Below are 19,044 nucleotides of genomic sequence, written 5' to 3'. Positions count from 1 at the left end.
AATCCGAACAAGGAAGTACAGAGGCAAGAACAATAGATTTCGCTAACCGGAATTTCGAGATATCTCCGGGGAAACTGATGTGAGATTATAAAAATCAGAAGGGCTGTCTTGTCATTTATTTTTGTTGCTGGTTCCGAACTATGAATATTATAGCACTGTTTTCAATTGTTCTTAGTCTGATGGTTATAACAGAGGGCTGCATGAAAACAATCCCACCAGATGAGGTGTATATTTCCAGCACATTACCCTACGAGGAGACTGATGTTCCAGAGGTTTGAATTTTTGATTGATTGAAAAAAACACAGACATTGTTATACCGTAGCTCGTACGGAAGTTTACAGAATTTAACCAAAAGCTGTATTTTTCAAAAATTCAAAAGTACCTCAAAATTATATGAAGTCATTCTTTTTTATTTTATAAAACTGTTCAACATAGTCAAATATACCAGAAAATACTAAACAAAGAATGCTAGCTCGTACCAAAGTTTATTTAAAAAAAATGCAGAATTTAACCAAAAGCTGATATATTCAAAAATTCAAAAGTACTGAAAAATCATATGAAGCGATTCTTTTTTATTTCATAAAACTGTTCATCATAGTCAAATGTACCAGAAAATACCAAAAAATATACAATAGCTCGTACGGAAGTTTATTAAAAAAAATGCTGAATTTAACCAAAAGCTGTTATTTTCAAAAATTCAAAAGTACGTCAAAATCATATGAAGTCATTCTTTTTTATTTTATAAAACTGTTCAGCATAGTCAAATGTACCAGAAAATACTTAAAAAAAGGTGCTAGCTCGTACGGAAGTTTATTTTTAAAAAATGCAGAATTTAACCAAAAGCTCTTATTTTCAAAAATTCAAAAGTACGTCAAAATCATATGAAGTCATTTTTTTTTATTTTATAAAACTGTTCAGCATAGTCAAATGTACCAGAAAATACTTAAAAAAAGGTGCTAGCTCGTACGGAAGTTTATTTTTAAAAAATGCAGAATTTAACCAAAAGCTGTATTTTTCAAAAATTCAAAAGTACCTCAAAATTATATGAAGTCATTCTTTTTTATTTTATAAAACTGTTCAGCATAGTCAAATGTACCAGAAAATACTTAAAAAAAGGTGCTAGCTCGTACGGAAGTTTATTTTTAAAAAATGCAGAATTTAACCAAAAGCTCTTATTTTCAAAAATTCAAAAGTACCTCAAAATCATATGAAGTCATTCTTTTTTATTTCATAAAACTGTTCATCATAGTCAAATGTACCAGAAAATACCAAAAAATATACAATAGCTCGTACGGAAGTTTATTTTTAAAAAATGCAGAATTTAACCACAAGCTCTTATTTTCAAAAATTCAAAAGTACCTCAAAATCATATGAAGTCATTTTTTTTTATTTTATAAAACTGTTCAACATAGTCAAATGTACCAGAAAATACTTAAAAAAAGGTGCTAGCTCGTACGGAAGTTTATTTTTAAAAAATGCAGAATTTAACCAAAAGCTGTTATTTTCAAAAATTCAAAAGTACCTCAAAATTATATGAAGTCATTCTTTTTTATTTTATAAAACTGTTCAGCATAGTCAAATGTACCAGAAAATACTTAAAAAAAGGTGCTAGCTCGTACGGAAGTTTATTTTTAAAAAATGCAGAATTTAACCAAAAGCTGATATATTCAAAAATTCAAAAGTACCTCAAAATTATATGAAGTCATTCTTTTTTATTTTATAAAACTGTTCAGCATAGTCAAATGTACCAGAAAATACCAAACAAATTGTGCTACTATCAAAATTTATGAATCGATCCTTCGATTTTGCAAAAATCTTTGCCGCACAGAAAGTTGGGAGGAGCGTCCTTTCGCAACACTGCCGCGCGGGGTTTGCCCCCGGCCATTTTCCGCTGCTTTTCTTGTTGATTTTTTCAATAAATTTTCGATTTTTCTTTTTTTTTCGAATGAAAATGTTATCCAATTTGAAAAAAAAAAAGAAAAATCGAAACTTTATTGAAAAAATCAACAAGAAAAGCAGCGGAAAAGGGCCGGGGGCAAACCCCGCGCGGCAGTGTTGCGAAAGGACGCTCCGCCCAACTTTCTGTGCGGCAAAGATTTTTGCAAAATCGAAGGATCGATTCATAAATTTTGATAGTAGCTCGTACGGAAGATTATTTTCAAAAATTCAGAAATTGACCAAAAGCTTTTTTCTAAAAGTACGTCAAAATCATATGAAGTGGTTCTTTTTTATTGTTAGAGGCATCTAAAGGTTTTCTACTATGTTCTTTTCGAAAATCAACTAAAAATTATACACTACTGTGCTTGGTTCTGAGATGCCAGTGTTTTTAGTTGCAAATTTTTTTGCCTGAATACTTCAAGCTATGAACTTTTCAACACTGGCCTGCATTTTATCACTCTGTAGCGCTGACCAATCAGATAAGTTGCCCACGCCCGCCCCTATCTCTTTATTTTAGGAAATGATGACGACACTTGCGATGGAGACATCAACCGAGACCGGTAAATTTGTCAATTAAAAATATTCTCTAAAAATGAACAGGTTTCAGAAAAAGTTTGCGAAGAGTCCATGTGTCCAGCGTGGACCCCGTACATCGAAGGTAAGCCTTTGCTTGTTGTAGAACAATTTCTCATAATCCACGAGCTCACAGACCCAATGGAGATTATTGAACAAGATGGCTGCTCTGTTCCATCATGCCCTGCAAACAAACTTCCTTTAGGTCAAGCTCTCTACGCTGAGAGTGAGATCCTAGCTGTAGATCCATCACTGGAAGTATTTGTGAGTCTTCAACGATCTCTTCAAAAGTTCCGAACAATACCGTTTTTATAGCAACTCAACCCTCCGACGTCATTGGTACAGTATGATGGTGCCAGTGTGATGGACCACTTTGGAATCATTTGTGAAGACAAAACGTGGAAGATCACAAAGTATCCGAATGGAATTATGGATTTTACCACGGGAGCAACTCACGGTGCAGATGGTTCATTTGACGGGAAGAAGACTAAAGTGGGAATTATGGGATGGTAAGATGTCTAGTACAGAGTTTTGTTACTGAATGAGAATTGTTTCAGCACTTGATTTGACTTGGATTGCCGACAGGGAGCAAGATATTTGATTCTTAGTTTTCTTTATTTGAATAAAAATTATATACTTTTGCATATACTTTTGGCCACCACTGTATGTAAATCTTTCAAAGATTTTCCGCAGGTAGGCAGATGTATACAGCCGACCAATGAAACAATACACGGAGGGAAAAGAAAGAAGACGTGATAAGATAAGAACAGATGGGGATAAAGCTAGATATACATACCACAGCAAAGTATATGCATATGTTGTCTAGTTTCGGTAACCCCTGCGCGTCAATAACTTTGCAGTTTGTAGTCTGACATCAGACTTCATTATTACCGAAAAATTTCGGGGTCTTATGGTAAACGTGAAAGCATCATCAAAGACCCAATAGGTCACCCACGTCTCCCAAGACGTTTTACTCTACTGGCAGGATTACTGTAGAATTTGCCGACTGTAGGTCGATGGGTCCAACGGCCGTACTTGAGATCACAACACTGTTAACGTTCATCTGTGCTTCTATCTTTTTTTTATCTACATATCTACCGTTTCCAATACAGGTTCACAAGGACCTTATTTGTCTGCCCATGCTTCTATAATTTATCGCGACGCATTCAAATCTAGCTGGGAGGTTTTCTTCGCAGATCACTCATTTATTCTAGGTTTGGTTCCTTCTTCTTTCTCTCGACTTTGGTCTAGATGTCTCATCCGTCCATCTTCGCAGAATCAGACATAAATAAATATCATTTACTCATTCCTAATTCCACAGCTCAAATTCATTTCAGGGATTCATCTGAGAACTAACCTTCATTCCTAACTATCAATTTTAGCCTACTTCTTCCCCATATCTCAAAAAGGATCATAGCGTCCAAATACGTTTCCAAGTTTTGAAATTTATGCGGACAAGGAAGTAACGGGGGAACAATAGATTTCGCTAACCGGAATTTCGAGATATCTCCGGGGAAACTGATGCAAGAATATAAAAATCACCAGGGTTGCCTCATCAATCATTTGTGTTGCTTCCGAGCTATGAATAATCTAGCATTGTATTTAATTTTTCTTAGTCTGATGGTTATAACAGAAGGCTGCATGAAAACAATTCCACCAGATGAGGTGTATATTTCAAGCACATTACCCTACGAGGAGACTGATGTTCCAGAGGTATGAGTTATTGATTAAACATATGAAGGCTTTAATTTTTCTCTGTTCAAGATAGTCAAATATTCCAGAAAATACTGAAAAATATACAATAGCTCGTACGGAAGTTTATTTTTAAGAAATGCAGAATTTAACCAAAAGCTGTATTTTTCAAAATCTCGAAAGTACGCCAAAATCATATGAAGTCCTTCTTTTTATTTTATAAAACTGTTCAACATAGTCAAATATACCAGAAAATACCGAACAACTAGCATTAGATCACTTCTGTAGCGCTGACCAATCACATAAGTTACCCACGCCCGCCCCTATCTCTTTATTTTAGGAAATGATGACGACACTTGCGATGGAGACTTCTACCGAGACAGGTAAATTTGTAAAATGAAAATATTATTAAAAAAAGAACGGGGTTTCAGAAAAAGTTTGCAAAGGGTCCATGTGTCCAGATTGGACCCCGTACCTCGAAGGTAAGCCTTTGCTTGTTGTAACACAATTTCTAATAATCTAGGAGCTTACAGACACAGTGGAGATTATTGAACAAGATGGTTGCTCTGTTCCATCATGCCCTGCAAATAAACTACCTCGCATACTAGCTTTCTACGAAGATAGTGAGATCCTACCTCTAGATCCATCACTGGAAGTATTTGTGAGTGTTCAAAGAACTCTTCAAAAGTTCTCAACAATACCGTTTTTATAGCTAATTAATCCTCCGGCGTCATTGGCACAGTATGGTGGTGCCAGTGTGATGGACCACTTTGGAATCATTTGTGAAGACAAAACGTGGAAGATCACAAAGTATCCGAATGGAATTATCGATGTTATCACAAAGGAAACTCACGGAGCGGATGGTTCATTCAATGGGAAGAAGACTAATGCGGGGTATATGTCCTGGTAAGGTGTCTTGTAAAGAGTGTTGTTACTGTATGAGAATTTTTTCAGCAATTGATTTGAATTGGATTGCCGACAGGGAGCAAGATATTTGATTTTTAGTGTTTTTTATTTAAATAAACATTCTTCGAATTCTAAAAAAATTGTTTCAAAATTTCAGTTTTTAAAACATTTATTCAAAACATTCTATTACTCTTCTGAACAGGCTATCAACTGACAAAAACCAAAGGATTATTGACCAGGAACTAATTGAAACAATATTTTCTCATCAAAATTAGTTTTAAAATTAATATATAATCTTTACTAAGCGGAAAGAGTGAAAAGGATCAGAATGCTGAGGTAAGTATCAATTGTATTTTTTATTAGTTTTAGCCAAACGTAGTTAAAAGAACCGTATCGAATCTAAAATTGGCGTCGTTGGTCGTGAAACCTGTCGATAATTGCAATCGGAAATAATAAGAACGTTTCAAAAAAGCATGTTTTATTATGAAACAACATTGATTTATCATTGTTCAGTTTAAAGGGATATTTATTCTCCTGGTAGATCTGAGCCAATACTGAAAACTGCATTTTGTTAGAATTACACATAAAAACCATTAAATCTCGATCAAACTTTATGTTACGGGGCGTATCGTACAAGTTTTTTTCAAGAGTTTTCAAGGTTTTTAAAAGTTGCAGATTTCATTTCACATTTTTGATTTTTCGTTAAGATTTTAAGATATCCTGCTGAGGACACTCACCAGGCCATGTTAATTACTTCAGATTTCATTCCGTCATATAAGCCATCAATGCCAAGATTAATTGTTTCATAATCTGTAGTCAGATAATGAATTCCCAATGGATATTTGGTGGCCTTCCACTTATCGCCATCACATTCAATTCCAAATTGACTAAACGTTTGTTCCACATGTTCTGTTGAACGTGGTGCGTTGATGTCCTGTAGATATATTATTTGTACTAAATTTAAAAAAGCGTGCAGTTATGAAAAGATCACTCACAATGGCGTTATTATTACTTGGCTTTTCAGCAGTAGGTTTTGGAAATTCACTGTTTTCGAACGATGACATAAACCACGGTCTTTCGCCTGCAGGACATTTTAACACAGTACATCCATCTTGTTCAAAGGTTTCTATGTCTTGTTCATCTGAAATGCATACGAAATAACAACAACGCTGTTAGACTAAAATCGAATGGTTTGTGACGGTGGATTCTCAATCTTGTTTTAAAAATTGAAAAAATGAAAATGTTCCGTTTTTCCGTTTTTCCAAAAAATTGAAATTTTTAGCTGTTCGAATTGTTCTATTTTGCGGATTTCTGATTTTTGAAACGAGCGAAAAAAACGTTTTTTTTAGTTTGGGTTTTCCAAACAAAGATTATTTTAATTTTAACTAGATTTTACATTTGTATCTTATCAGGTTCTGAAGTTAGGTGGTGTGCCAGAAAAAAGTGATTATTCGATCAGTGATTTAGTTTGTTATAAAAAAAACCTACTGATGAAAAGTGATGTCAAATTTCCACACTCTGGAGTGTAGGTCTCCAGACAGACCTAAAAATGTGATTTTTTTTCTTTTTGTTGAAATCTTCGGTCAAAAATCATACCTTAGCAGAACTGGAAGTTGTTTCCTGTGTAAACGTGTCGATTGGACATTCGGCACGGGCATGGCCGAACAAACACAGAGTCATAAACATGAAAAAGTGCATTTTGAAGTACATCGTCCTTGTTCCTCTGGGATCTGGGCTGGGCTTTTATAGCAAGTGATTATCATTCCACAGTGGCCGGAGATTAGCATACATTTGCATGTACATAATATGATAATTATATTGACCTCTTAGAATTCAAATTGATAAGAGCTCAGAAAACTAAACCACGTAGATATTTCAAGAAAAATTGCAGCGATCAATACTTTTTGTTGATCCAGGAGTATACGCTTGAAAAAAAAATTAATAAGATAAAATGTAGGTAGAAAAATGATGTACTTGTAGTCGAGACTTTGCCAAATTTGTAAATCTAAAAATTTTAAGTTCACACACTACACAAAAAAAAACTGAAGTTTTCAGAATGTTTTATTAAAAACGAATATATCAATGAAAAGCTCCTTGTTGAACAAAAGATCCATCAATAGTAGGGCTCTTATTCAATGTCCATGACTCCATTTCAACAGCATCACTAGTTCCTTGAACGTTATCTGTAACTACTCTATCCCCATTGAATGTGATCCTAGCTGGTCGGAGAATTATGCGGTAGATGGTTACGGGGGTACGTTCTTCGGTGATGTAGCCGGAAGGCTCGGTAGCTAGGTTTTCTTGGTTTTTCACAACGTTTACTTGGTGTTTGACGTTTGGTTGGTTTTCATTGTCACGGCTGTGCGGCTAATGGAAAAAAGTCGGCAATTTTTTTTGTTGAGAAAATCATTATCACTGATAGATCTCTTGAATTTACAATCTTCCATTTAAGATACTGTTTAATAAAAGCCAATATAATTAGAGGCTATAAGACAGAACCCTAAACAATGAATTTTCCAATTTCCAAAAAGCTGATCAACCACTGGCCCACCCTGATAACTAACTAGGTGTAGTTTTGATCCAAAGGCTACCAGAAAAATAATTCTTCAGTTTTTCTTGTGTCAGCAAAGAGAGAACAGGATTTTTAATATTATCAGTTGCACTTTTTGTCTTTTGAGACTAAAATTACTCGAAGCAAGTACCAATAATCTTAGAACCGGATTGAATCGGAAACTGGCGTCGTTGGTGCAGAATTCCGTCGAATCTTACAGTCGAAACTAGGAGGGACGTTTTAAAAAACATGCTTCATTCGAAAGTAACATTGATTTATCATTTATTAGTTTCAAGTGATAGTCAATCTCCAGGTAGATGTGCGGTGGAACTGAAAACTGAATTTTGTTAGAATACTATAACATAAAACGATTGAATCTTTGTCCAACTATCTATTAGGCGCGTGTCGTACAAATCTTCTTTAAAGGGTTTTCAAGGTTTCAAAATTTCTGATTTCATTTCACATTTTTGATTTTGCCTTCCGATTTTAAGATATCTTTTCTGAGGACACTCACCAGGTCATTTGCATTACTTCAGTTTTCATTCCGTCATATGAACCATCTCTGCCAAGATTTCTGAATTCTTTATCTGGAGTCGCATAATGAATTCCCAAAAGATATTTGGTGACCTTCCACTTATCGCCATCACATTCAATTCCAAATTGACTAAGCATGTCTTCCACTTGTCCCCATGAATATCGTGCAACAATGATCTGTAGATAGCGCATTTGTATTAATTTTTTTTTTAAGCATGCAGTTATGAAGTCACTTACAAAAGTGTCTTGGATTATATCAGTAGGTTTTGGCAATTCGGTGTTTTCGAACGATGCGTGAACCAACGGTCTTAATCCCCGAGGACATGAGAACACAGTACACCCATCTTGCTCAGAGGTTAGAAGGGTTAGAAACTCATCTGAAATGCATACGAAATATTATAGAAATGACACTGTTAGAATACAATCAATGGTTTAGTTTTTCAATCTTGTTTTTAAAAATCGGAAAACGAAACGTTTTAGTTTTTCAATTCCCCGAAATATTTGAAAGTTTTGGCGGTTCGAATTTTCCCCTTTTGCGGATCTCCGATGTTTGAAACTATCGAAAAATATGTTTTTTTTGTTCAGTTTTTGTCTGCCCGAACGAAATTCTTAAATTTTAACTAGATTCTACAATTGTACCTTATCAAGCTCTGAAGTTACGTGATCCGCCAGAAAAGAGTGACTAATCGATCAGTGATTTACTTTGCTATAAAAAAACTTACAGTCAAAAAGTGATGTCAAATTTCCACACTCTGGAGTGTAGGTTTCCATACAGCCCTAAAAATGTGATTATATTATTTCTGTGGATATTTTCGATCAAAAAATCATACCCCAGCAGAACTGGAAGTTGTCTCTTGTGGTGGAGTATTGGCAAGACATTTGGCTTCCACGTGGCCAAATAAACACAGAGTCATGAACATGGAAAAGTACATTTTGAAGTACATCGTCCTTGTTCCTCTGGGATTTGGGCTGGGCTTTTATAGCAAGTGATTATCATTCCACAGTGGCCAGATATTAGCATACATTTGCATGTACATTATATGATAATTACATTGATCTCTTAGAATGTTAATTGATAAGAGTTCAGAAAACTAAACCACGTAGATATTTCAAGAAAAATTGCAGCGGCCAATGTTTTTTGTGGGCCGGGAGTATAAGCTTTATTTGGCAGGATCTTTTGCATTATTTTCAGATAAAAAAGAGAAGCTGCACAGAAATCTACGCTGAAAAAATCTATCAGAAAATAAAATACAATTTGAGTAGAAAAAATATGTATGTTCTTGTGCCGAGATTTTGCCAAATTTCTAAATCTAAAAATTTTATGTTCACAAACTACACAAAAAACTGAAGATTTCAGAATGATTTATTAAGAACCAATATATCAATGAAAAGCTCCTTGTTGAACAAAAGATCCATCAATAGTAGGGCTCTTATTCAATGTCCATGACTCCATTTCAACAGCATCACTAGTTCCTTGAACGTTATCTGTAACTACTCTATCCTCATTGAATGTGATCCGTGCTGGTCTGAGAATTCTGCGATAGATAGTCACTGGAGTCCGTTCTTCAGTGATGTAGCCGGAGGATTCGGTAGCTAGGTTTTCTGGGTTTTTCACAACGTTTACTTGATATTTAACGTGCATTTGGTTATCGGGATGAACCAGTTGTTGAGCGGTTTTCTGGAAATTAAGGAACTATTAAATGTGAATTGTTAATTGCAAAATTAAATTATTTATACCAAGGTTCATAATTTTTTTCGTTTTTTGGATAAATGTTCCAAAAAAAGAATTTTGAACTTTTTAATTTTTTTACCAAAAAAAATCAAATTTTTTAGAAAAAGTGGTACATTATTCAAAACAAAGAAAAATTGACTTGGGCTTAGGCTAGGGCTTTGGTTCAAGATTAGGCTTAGGTTCAGGCTTAGGCCTAGGCTCAGGCGCAGGCTCAAGCGTAGGCTTAGGTTTAATCTCAGGCGTGGCGTCAGTGACGAGCGTTAGCTGACGCTATTTAGGCTTAGGATTACAGCGTTTTAGGCTTAGGCTTAGGCTTAGGCTTAGACTGAAGCTTAGGCTTAGGCATAGGCTTAAGATTAGGTTTTGCTTATGCCTATGCTTAGAAAAAATTAATTTGTCAGGAACACTTTGAAATTGTGCATTTTCCAATTTTTTTTGCAAAATTATTTTATGTGTTTCGAATAATTTAGCGATGTTTTTTTTCCGAAAACTTTTCGAATAAATTTTCAGCAAAATAGTTAAATCCTCACCATATCTACATTAAGTATCCTCCTTGCAATAACTCTGGGTTCTCCAGTCAAGACCACATTTGGAATTGCTTGTGAAGAAATATAGGAGATAAGAATAGAAAAAATAATCAGAAAATTCATTTTTTCGGTTATAGTTTTGCAGTAAACACTGACTGAGAGATATCGGTTTTTATACCTTTTCTCTACTACTTTCTCCGCCTATTTTTTGATAAATTCCAAAAAAAAGTGACCTTCCACAAACAGTTTCACTGCTGAACGACTGATATCATCAATCAACTGACAGTTCTTTTGAAAAAAAAAAACGGAAAGTCAGAAGTCTCAGAAGTTTGTAGTGTGATTTGGGGGGAATTTTTCGGCGGCTTTGTGTAATTTTTTTTTGAAGCTGACCATTTCGTCTTTGACTTGCGATCTGAAAAAAAGTGTCAAAACACTATAAAAAATCTATTCTGAAGTGACAACAATACTGTCGATTGGAAAAAAGATTTTTTAAAGAATAAGTTTGGCGGTTATTCAACATTTCTGATTAAAATTTTGGCGCGAATTCAAATTTTCAGGTTTTTAAAATTGCACCAAAAAGATTATGAAAATTTCAATTTCATGCCAAAAATTTCAGTCAAAATAATGGTTTCGAATATTTTACTGAAACTCTGGCAAACTTTCTGCAAGTGTCCCAGGCTCCAGGGCAACAACTTTTCTTAGAAACTAAAAAAAGTACACATAACCCTCTTATGTACATCCTATGAGGGAGAAGATTGAGAGAACCCCGTGCTCAATGAGCTCACCATTTCTCCAAACAGACCGCTGCCCTCCACAAATCGATAACCATTTCGCGGTACTGGTGCCCTCTAAACCCTCTTAAAAAGAGCACTATTTTCCCGAATACAGTACATTTTGAGTGTTTTTCGGAAAATTTTCGGGATTTTTGATCACTTTTTTTGGGATTTTTCCGATATTTTTGGTTTTGGAAATTTTGGAAATTTTTGGCAATAACGTAGTTCAGTACAGTACAGGGAACTTCTAAAATTAAAATTTTTTTTTTCATTTTCTGCAGGTTTTAGTATTTTTTAGACAGTTTTTTTGGTATTTTTCCAATTTTTTCGCCAGATTACGGTACCACTTTGTAATTTTTGGACTATTTTGGGCAACTTTCCACTGTTTTTCTGTACTTTGCAATTTTTTTTGGAACTTTTTTCGCAAGTTGTATGATTATTATTTAACGACATTTTTTAGTACTTTTGGTAAATTTTCATAGATTTTCCTAAAAAAAGTACACATAACCTAAGAGGGAGAAGATTGAGAGAACCCCCGTGCTCAATGAGCTCACCATTTCTCCAAACAGACCGCTGCCCTCCACAAATCGATAACCATTTCGCGGTATTGGTGCCCTCTAAACCCTCTTAAAAAGAGCACTATTTTCCCGAACGGATTACATTGCTCCAGTGGTACGTTGCATTTCTTGCGTCTTACCGTCCAGACTCACTCGATGCGATGCACTATGTATTTTCGATATGATCTTTTTCGTTTTTTTTTCCACAACTCTTGCACTTTATGGAAAATTGTGGTGGATTCGTGTTTTTAAATCATAACCTTATGTTGTTTACTACTGAACCCTTGAAAAATTTCCATAAACGTATGTCTAAAACCCTATAATTTGAAAAAAAAAAAAAAAAATTGAAAATGCACTGCTAGTTTTCAAACTGTTATCGTTGTTTGGCTTTATTAAATCAGGAAAATTTTTCAAAAAGTTCATACGACTTGAATCGATAATAAAAAATGGCCAATCCTCAAATTCCACAGGTATTCAAAATGAAAAATAAACTGGAGAAGCCAAAGGCTATTAGCAAAGAAGAACGAGATCTGGAATCACTAATGCTAATTTTGAAGAGATCCATATACAATTTGTACGGAAAGGTGATACAAGATGGGAAAAAGACAGTGGATGACCATTGATTTCAAGGATATCGTGTTAGAACGGAAGGATCAGAAAGATGAGACATTTTCCGATTGCCTAAGGATGCGTTCTATACAACGTCAAAAGTCAGAGTTTACGGAAGAAGAATACACTAGAAGACTAGCCAGTGTAAGCTTGGTCAGGGAATTCAAAACGAAAACACAGAAAAAAGAAAGTAAGAGCTTTAATTTGGAGCAGATGGTGTTGGAATTAAAGGATAAAGTGGAGAAACTGGAAAAACGGATCAAGGAGTTGGAAGAGGCAGGAAAACGCAAAAATGGTAAGCTCTTCTATGCACATTTTCCAACAAGCTGGTTATCATACCTAGGTCAAAGACTTTTACCTGACTGAGCTTGGAAGGTGGAGTAGTGCCAGTGTGCCAAAATGATCGAATATAACAATAAAACTTTTCAAAAAAATTTAAAATTTTTTTGAAAATTTTTTATTTATTGTCAAAAAGTGACAATTGCTTAGTTTTTGCCATTTTGGAAGTCGACCAAAAAACTTCTTTTTTTTCTACATTTTTGATACTTCAATTCTATTTTAATTAATCGTATTAAAGGTGGAGTAGCGCCAGTGGGGATTTTGTCTAAATGCACTTAAAATTATCCAAAACAACCGAATATCATAATAAAATACTCCAAAAAATTTTAGATTTTTCATAATTTCTGGTCAAAGTTTTGGCAAATTGCTAAAATTTTGAAAAATACGAGCTTTTGAGGAAATTTACAATGTTTCAATACAAATAATTTGAACGCAATTAAAACATTAAAAAAATGTAGAAGAACATTTTTTTGGTCGACTTCCAAAATTATGAGTGGTAAAAACAAAAACTGAGTAATTGCCACTTTTTGACAGTTAATTAAAAAGTTTCAAAATTTTTTTGAAAAGTTTTATCAAGATATTTGGTCATTTTGAGACCATTGGAGTGGTTTTTAACATTTTCTCCACTGGCGCTACTCCACCTTTAAAAATTACAGTGACTCCAGAGGGTGTCAAATACTCGATGAAAGGAGCTATCTCCACTAATAACCATAATTGCCAGATTGACTGTAATTGTATTTTTGTTGCAGTTCCTTCCGGGCAGACTCTATAAGCAACATCAGATCGGAATCTCAAAAAGTTGGAGCTGGAACCGGCTCGGAGCAAGCAGTGAATATCGAATCGGATGACCAAATCAGCGATATTTCCGTTGTTAGTCAAGATGGTGACAGCTCCGTTGGAAGTGACGTGGATTGTCTTGAAGATGATCTGGATGAAGTTATGAAACAATAGCTAACATTGTATTTGAAAGTATGTGATTTTCTTCTCTCTTATCTTTCGTCTGGTCTAACAAGTTTTATGATAAATTGACTGCATTTTTATTCAGAAAAAAAATCACATTTTCAGTCTTGTTCTGTATCAGATAAGCAATACAAGTGTGGTCAGACGCTGAAAAAAAGAAACATTTTCCAATAATTTTCCAATTAAGGCATCTTACCAAGTAATCATAGTCGCTACACTATATAGTCCGTCTAAAGATCCATCATCGCCAATGACATCTCCGCCTAAAGGCATTATTCCACGTGGATACTGGGATACCGCTAAGCTTCCGTCACACACGATTCCAAAATAATCAATTGTATTTATTCCTGCGTCATATGGTTCTGGAGGTTGAATTATCTGGAATTTACTTAGTTTCTTTTATTCAGTTTATCAAACGCTTCAGAAAAGTTTTTATGAAAACATTTCTACACTGAACACTTACAAAAGAAGTAAAATCGGTAAATCCGGGAGGTGTTTCTATAGAACTCCTACTGAAAGTAGAAACTACCCTTGGAACAAAATCTTCAGGACATACAAACTCAGTGCAACCGTTCTCTTCAACAGTCATCATTTGGCCTGGAATTTTTATCGTTTTATTTATTTAAGATATATTTTTTCAAGGTCTGATGCCTGTCTGAAACCTGCCCGCCTCAAGCAGGCCTTTTGCCTCTTTTGCATTTTATTCGCTCAGCCTTAGGCATAGGCATAGGTTTAGTCCTAGGTTAAGTCTTAGGTTTATGCTTAGGCTTAGACAGGGCTGGGGGGAAAGATCTTCTATCAGATTTTCTATCAGAAACAGCATGAAAACTAAAATGTTTCCTGAGAATTTCACAAGTTCGAAATAAACGTTGTTTTATTTTGAGTTAAAACCAGTCGTTTCAAAATTTCAAACTGGGATATTTCAAAGAAAACGTATCATTTTTCTTGAAAAAATCATTTACTATTAATAAAGCGCTTATTCCGTTTGTCCATAGTTTGTAGTCTATGTAGTCTTTGTAGTCTGTGACGTCACAGCTTACAGAGGCGAGGCGTTTTAGGCTGTTGGAGGAATATTGGTTTGGGGTTAGTGGAAAGATATGGTCGGGGTACTGTAGTAGTACTGTAGAGGTACTGTAGGAGTACTGTAGGATTACTGTAGTTTGGGAAAAACTGACTTTTCGCCTTTTGAAGGGATATTGGTTTGAGGTTAGTGGTGGGATATGGTCGGGGTACTGTAGTAGTACTGTAGAGGTACTGTAGGGTTACTGTAGGATTACTGTAGTTTGGGAAAAATTGACTTTTCGCCTTTTGAAGGGATATTGGTTTGAGGTTAGTGGTGGGATATGGTCGGGGTACTGTAGTAGTACTGTAGAGGTACTGTAGGAGTACTGTAGGATTACTGTAGTTTGGGAAAAATTGACTTTTCGCCTTTTGAAGGGATATTGGTTTGAGGTTAGTGATGGGGTATGGTCGGGGTACTGTAGTAGTGCTGTAAAGGTACTGTAGGAGAGAAAAAATTTTGGCAGGAAATTCAAATTTTTAGTGGAAAAATATTTTGGCGGGAAATTCAAATTTTTAGTGAAAAAATTTTGGCGGGAAATTCAAATTTTTAGTGAAAAAAATTGGCGGGAAATTCAAATTTTTAGTGAAAAATATTTTGGCGGGAAATTCAAATTTTTAGTGAAAAAAATTGGCGGGAAATTCAAATTTTTAGTGAAAAATATTTTGGCGGGAAATTCAAATTTTTAGTGAAAAAATTTTGGCGGGAAATTCAAATTTTTAGTGAAAAAATTTGGCGGGACATTCAAATTTTTAGTGAAAAAAATTGGCGGGAAATTCAAATTTTTAGTGAAAAAAATTGGCGGGAAATTCAAATTTTTAGTGAAAAATATTTTGGTGGGATATTTAAATTTTCTGAAAAAAATGTTTTGGTGGGAAATTCAAACTTTCTGAAAATTCTAAAATTCTGGAATTTTCGAAAAAATTCTGGAACGTTCCAGAACTTTCTAGAAAAATCGAGAAAATTCTGGAATATTCCAGAACTTTCTAGAAAAATCGGGAAAATTCTGGAATGTTCTAAATCGCTATAGAAAATTCAAGAATTGTCTGAAATGTTCCAGAACTTTCTAAAAAATTCAACAAAACTCTGGAATGATCTTCTGGAAAAGTCAAAAGAAAAGAAGTTCGTGGAGCGTTCTAAAATTTTCTGAAATTTCTAGAATATTTTAAAAAGATCAAAAGTTGTATAAATGCCATGAACTTAAAAATGTAAATAAAAGGAAAAATTTCATACGATCATATGACATGAAGAATATCTAGAAACGTTCATGAAATTCAGAAGTAGTTCCAGGAAACTAGAGTTTTTTAAAGTTGTAACTCTTGAACACTTAGTCATATAATATTCATGTTGCTTTAAAAACATCTGGAAAACTGAGAAAAAACGTCCCATCTGCAGAGAAGCGCTTAAAATTTCTAGAATTTCATTTTAATTTCGAGTACGCCAGTCGGAGCACGCGCTTTAGCGCGTGCGAACGGCTGGTAACATTTATATTGCCATAAATTTTAGTTGGAGAATATGTTTAACATTTTTGTAGCTTGTCAGGTGTCAAAGTTATGATAGTTTTTTTGTGGGTTCGGTTTTTTTTAGCAATGTGCGGCCCTTCTACAGTAGCTCACTCCAGATTACAGGGCTGGACAAAGCTGGACAGTTGGTTCGAGTGAGGCAAACGTGTGCTGAAAGCAAGGGAAATTTTGGAAAATCTATTTTGTAACAAGTGAAATTTACCTGACTGGGTTGTTGTTTCCTCCGTTGTCATAGTTGTCGGTGTTGTCATTTCCTGATTGGAAGGAATTAGCTTTTAATTTCGAGGTTTGGGTGAATTATTGAAAGTCAGAAAGTTTTGATGGAAAAGTCAAGGAAACTCACAAATTTTGAAATTTTCGAAAATTTATAAAGCAATACCTCAGTCGTATCAGTCTCCATATTGGAAGTTGTGCTGGAAATTTCCTCTGAGGCAATCAATGTAGTATCTTCCGGAGCCAATGTACTTTCCTCGGGAGCCATTGTGATCTCTCCAGGGCTCTTTGTACTTTCTTCAGGAGCCAATGTGCTCGGAATATATACATCATCTGGCGGAACCATTCGCATGCAACATTCTGTTTTTGCAATCAAGCATGGAATAATTAGAAATAACGTTAAAATATTCATTTTTGGTTATTGTGGATTAAAATCTCAACAGCAAAAAGTGATGGTGATATTATTTGAAGTGAGACTGATCACTTCTCAATCCTCGGATCAAAATCCAGTTGCGTGAGAAATGTATCGGTATCAGAGACACCTGCCTACCACAGTCTTGTAAGATATTCAAGTTTTTTCATAGTCTTAGGACTTCAAACCGAAGATCTGTTTTGTTAAATATTAATCCAATTTCAAAATCCTGCTAGAGATCAATCAGAAATAATTGATATTTATTTTAATACAACGAATTTCTGTGTTTCTTGATATCTCAACCCGAATTCTTGATACGGTAAGCCTGAGATGTAGGAAGTAGCTCAGATTTAACAGATAAAAAAATCAAAGTATTATGACTTAATAGTCGTCTTGAACTTTATCATGGGGATCATTTGTAAACAAGAATAGCGTTTCTATTGTGATCTCCCCGTCAATCTCTGTTTATCTTATCTCTGTGACAGTGGTTTCTTGGAAATCTAGTTACACAAGAACGGGATCTACCCTGGCTTATCACTCTTGTCTGGCGTATTGCCGTAGTTTAGATTAAGAAATGAATAGTTTGGACCCATTGAAATCGCTTTGTTTTCATTATTTTCGATATAAAACTTAGCGGTTGAAAAATCGAGCTGAAGCTAAATTCCACTCAAATAACATTTTTATACATATTATAGAATGCAAAAATCATTTTTCGACATTGGACTATAGTGATCCCATTGGATTCTCTAGTCTTATTATTTCACATAACTTTTTTCGTTTTGTCGTTTCATATTCAAAACCAAAAAGAGTTTTTACTACTTAATTTACTACTAAATTAGAAAAATGTTGAAAAAATTACAAATTTCCAACAAAATACATTTATTTAATTCCACCAAAAACGAGGGGAGACGCTTCTAACTTTATTCCAAAAACTTAAAATATCACCAATTATCAATACACATGTTTTCCTCATTTAATCTAAGATATCAATCGCAAGCGAGTTCGTTTAGAGCCGATCTCTTTCCTCTGTATGATCCATCTGCTCCGTGAGTACCGGAACCGGTATAAGTGATAATTCCACGTGGATACTCTGTGGCCGTCAATTTATTACTATCACATACAAGCCCATAAAATGCATTTAACCCGAGTGCAATTTGTTCCGGTGTAGCTGGGGGTAAAATTGACTGTAAAAGTTTCATTTTTACGGAAAAATCGTGATATCACTTACAAATTTAAGTCCTACGTCAGCTTCGGTAGGCGGTGGTATTTCACTTTCCGCAAATGAGCCAATAGCAACCGGACTATCGCCAGTCTTTCACGAGAGCTCAATGCAGCCGCCCGAGTCAGTCATTATGACCACGCTAGCTGAAATTCCAGTAAAAAAAAGTACATCGGTGATGAAGATTGAAAAAAATTTGGTGCGAACTGAAACTTCTGAGAAACTATCTTAGAATCTTAGAAGCTAGAAACTAAAAGTTCATGAATTTCATTTCAAAAAAAAAAAAAACAATTTTCATCGATATTTTTATCAGTATGGGCCACAAATCTCACCTTTGACCACTGTCGCCAAATCTGGACACTTGGCTGCACTAACCGGGCATTCTTTTTCTGAAACCAACTGAAATTAAAATATTAGTTTATTTTTAAAAAAAGTCACCTGTCATGGTTGAAGACTCCATTGCGGGTGTTGTCATTTCTATCACTTCCTTTAAAAAATAAATTGAGGATTTCCCAGGAAATTACTATGAATCTTTCAATAAATATTATTTACCTCAGTTGTTTTATCACCGGCCATTGTGGTATCAACACCCATTGTACTTTCCTCAGGAGCTTGGGTGCTCATCTTAGGAGCCAATGTGCTCGGAATATAGGCTTCATCCGGCGGAACCATTCGCATGCAGCAAACATGGAATAATTAGAAATATAGTTAAAATATTCATTTTTTAAAGATATTTTGAAATAAAATCTTAAAAGCAAAAAGTGATGGGGTGATATTATTTGAAATAAAACTAATCTCTTCTCAAACCTCGGATCAAAATCCAGTTGCGCAAGAAATGGAATCAATATCTATCGGAGGCACCTGCCGATCACAGTCTTGTACGATATTCAAGTTTTCGTTCATAATCTAAAGACTTCAAACCAATG

The 19,044-nt window shown here is 34.8% G+C and overlaps 7 protein-coding genes, 1 non-coding gene and 1 pseudogene across 10 annotated transcripts; 4 read left to right on the top strand and 5 right to left on the bottom strand.

Annotated features, from left to right (window-relative positions):
* Positions 1-140: 140 nt before the first annotated feature.
* On the top strand, positions 141-3,154 carry F43C11.11 (TRA-1 regulated domain-containing protein; the record flags this gene model as incomplete). The annotated part of the gene is made up of 6 exons (NM_001377720.1): positions 141-272; positions 2,456-2,498; positions 2,546-2,596; positions 2,648-2,775; positions 2,827-3,020; positions 3,069-3,154. 6 exons carry the CDS (start codon positions 141-143, stop codon positions 3,073-3,075), a joined length of 555 nt encoding a protein of 184 aa, NP_001364761.1. The 3' UTR covers positions 3,076-3,154.
* A 694-nt stretch (positions 3,155-3,848) lies between these two features.
* On the top strand, positions 3,849-5,245 carry F43C11.16 (Lipoprotein). The gene is made up of 6 exons (NM_001377719.2): positions 3,849-4,224; positions 4,544-4,586; positions 4,635-4,685; positions 4,737-4,864; positions 4,916-5,109; positions 5,158-5,245. Exons 1-6 carry the CDS (start codon positions 4,093-4,095, stop codon positions 5,162-5,164), a joined length of 555 nt encoding a protein of 184 aa, NP_001364543.1. The 5' UTR covers positions 3,849-4,092; the 3' UTR covers positions 5,165-5,245.
* A 325-nt stretch (positions 5,246-5,570) lies between these two features.
* Positions 5,571-6,819, bottom strand: F43C11.1 (the record flags this gene model as incomplete). 2 transcript variants are annotated; one of them, NM_001267122.2, is made up of 5 exons in its annotated part: positions 5,571-5,663; positions 5,847-6,043; positions 6,105-6,250; positions 6,598-6,652; positions 6,706-6,819. In NM_001267122.2, 5 exons carry the CDS (start codon positions 6,817-6,819, stop codon positions 5,636-5,638), a joined length of 540 nt encoding a protein of 179 aa, NP_001254051.1. The 2 variants fall into 2 exon arrangements, with proteins under 2 accessions (NP_001254051.1, NP_001254052.1); NM_001267123.1 differs by lacking the exon at positions 5,571-5,663 and having other exon boundaries at positions 5,843-6,043.
* Positions 6,820-7,904: 1,085 nt separating this feature from the next.
* On the bottom strand, positions 7,905-9,138 carry F43C11.2 (C-type LECtin; the record flags this gene model as incomplete). The annotated part of the gene is made up of 5 exons (NM_061851.5): positions 7,905-7,990; positions 8,175-8,371; positions 8,432-8,571; positions 8,917-8,971; positions 9,025-9,138. 5 exons carry the CDS (start codon positions 9,136-9,138, stop codon positions 7,963-7,965), a joined length of 534 nt encoding a protein of 177 aa, NP_494252.2. The 3' UTR covers positions 7,905-7,962.
* Positions 9,139-9,540: 402 nt separating this feature from the next.
* Positions 9,541-10,602, bottom strand: F43C11.3 (uncharacterized protein). Its single transcript, NM_061850.4, has 2 exons — positions 10,457-10,602; positions 9,541-9,872 (listed from the first exon to the last, which is right to left on the bottom strand). Exons 1-2 carry the CDS (start codon positions 10,574-10,576, stop codon positions 9,576-9,578), a joined length of 417 nt encoding a protein of 138 aa, NP_494251.1. The 5' UTR covers positions 10,577-10,602; the 3' UTR covers positions 9,541-9,575.
* F43C11.13 lies at positions 10,222-10,309 on the top strand. The gene has a single exon (NR_050897.1). It is a non-coding gene; the product is annotated as an Unclassified non-coding RNA F43C11.13 (non-coding RNA).
* A 665-nt stretch (positions 10,603-11,267) lies between the features above and the next one.
* On the top strand, positions 11,268-13,761 carry F43C11.10 (Transposase). The gene is made up of 2 exons (NM_061849.7): positions 11,268-12,687; positions 13,481-13,761. Exons 1-2 carry the CDS (start codon positions 12,378-12,380, stop codon positions 13,501-13,503), a joined length of 333 nt encoding a protein of 110 aa, NP_494250.3. The 5' UTR covers positions 11,268-12,377; the 3' UTR covers positions 13,504-13,761.
* On the bottom strand, positions 13,752-16,942 carry F43C11.4 (DUF281 domain-containing protein). Its single transcript, NM_001377718.2, has 6 exons — positions 16,654-16,942; positions 16,477-16,528; positions 16,368-16,424; positions 14,155-14,288; positions 13,888-14,069; positions 13,752-13,838 (listed from the first exon to the last, which is right to left on the bottom strand). The coding sequence occupies exons 1-6, from the start codon at positions 16,897-16,899 to the stop codon at positions 13,832-13,834; spliced, it is 678 nt and encodes a 225-aa protein (NP_001364760.1). The 5' UTR covers positions 16,900-16,942; the 3' UTR covers positions 13,752-13,831.
* Positions 16,943-17,885: 943 nt separating this feature from the next.
* F43C11.5 lies at positions 17,886-18,796 on the bottom strand (annotated as a pseudogene). The gene is made up of 5 exons: positions 18,671-18,796; positions 18,557-18,605; positions 18,451-18,507; positions 18,143-18,264; positions 17,886-18,083 (listed from the first exon to the last, which is right to left on the bottom strand). Coding segments are annotated over exons 1-5 (552 nt in total).
* Between the last annotated feature and the right edge of the window lie 248 nt (positions 18,797-19,044).

This window comes from Caenorhabditis elegans, chromosome II, assembly GCF_000002985.6.
Source record: "Caenorhabditis elegans chromosome II".
Lineage (NCBI taxonomy): Eukaryota > Metazoa > Nematoda > Chromadorea > Rhabditida > Rhabditidae > Caenorhabditis > Caenorhabditis elegans.
This window is presented reverse-complemented; position numbering and strand designations above follow the sequence as displayed.

Excerpts from the sequence above, each read along its gene's own strand:
- F43C11.16 (NM_001377719.2), top strand. The coding sequence starts at position 4,093 with ATGAATAATCTAGCATTGTATTTAATTTTTCTTAGTCTGATGGTTATA. Across the intron at positions 4,225-4,543 it reads AGGAGACTGATGTTCCAGAG|GAAATGATGACGACACTTGC; the intron begins GTATGAGTTATT and ends TCTTTATTTTAG. Across the intron at positions 4,865-4,915 it reads ATCCATCACTGGAAGTATTT|CTAATTAATCCTCCGGCGTC; the intron begins GTGAGTGTTCAA and ends CCGTTTTTATAG.
- F43C11.3 (NM_061850.4), bottom strand. The coding sequence starts at position 10,576 with ATGAATTTTCTGATTATTTTTTCTATTCTTATCTCCTATATTTCTTCA. Across the intron at positions 9,873-10,456 it reads GGATACTTAATGTAGATATG|AAAACCGCTCAACAACTGGT; the intron begins GTGAGGATTTAA and ends CTTAATTTCCAG.
- F43C11.10 (NM_061849.7), top strand. The coding sequence starts at position 12,378 with ATGGGAAAAAGACAGTGGATGACCATTGATTTCAAGGATATCGTGTTA. Across the intron at positions 12,688-13,480 it reads GGCAGGAAAACGCAAAAATG|TTCCTTCCGGGCAGACTCTA; the intron begins GTAAGCTCTTCT and ends TTTTTGTTGCAG.
- F43C11.4 (NM_001377718.2), bottom strand. The coding sequence starts at position 16,899 with ATGAATATTTTAACGTTATTTCTAATTATTCCATGCTTGATTGCAAAA. Across the intron at positions 14,289-16,367 it reads GTCCAGCCCTGTAATCTGGA|GCCAAATGATGACTGTTGAA; the intron begins GTGAGCTACTGT and ends TAAAAATTCCAG. Across the intron at positions 14,070-14,154 it reads TTACCGATTTTACTTCTTTT|ATAATTCAACCTCCAGAACC; the intron begins GTAAGTGTTCAG and ends AGTAAATTCCAG.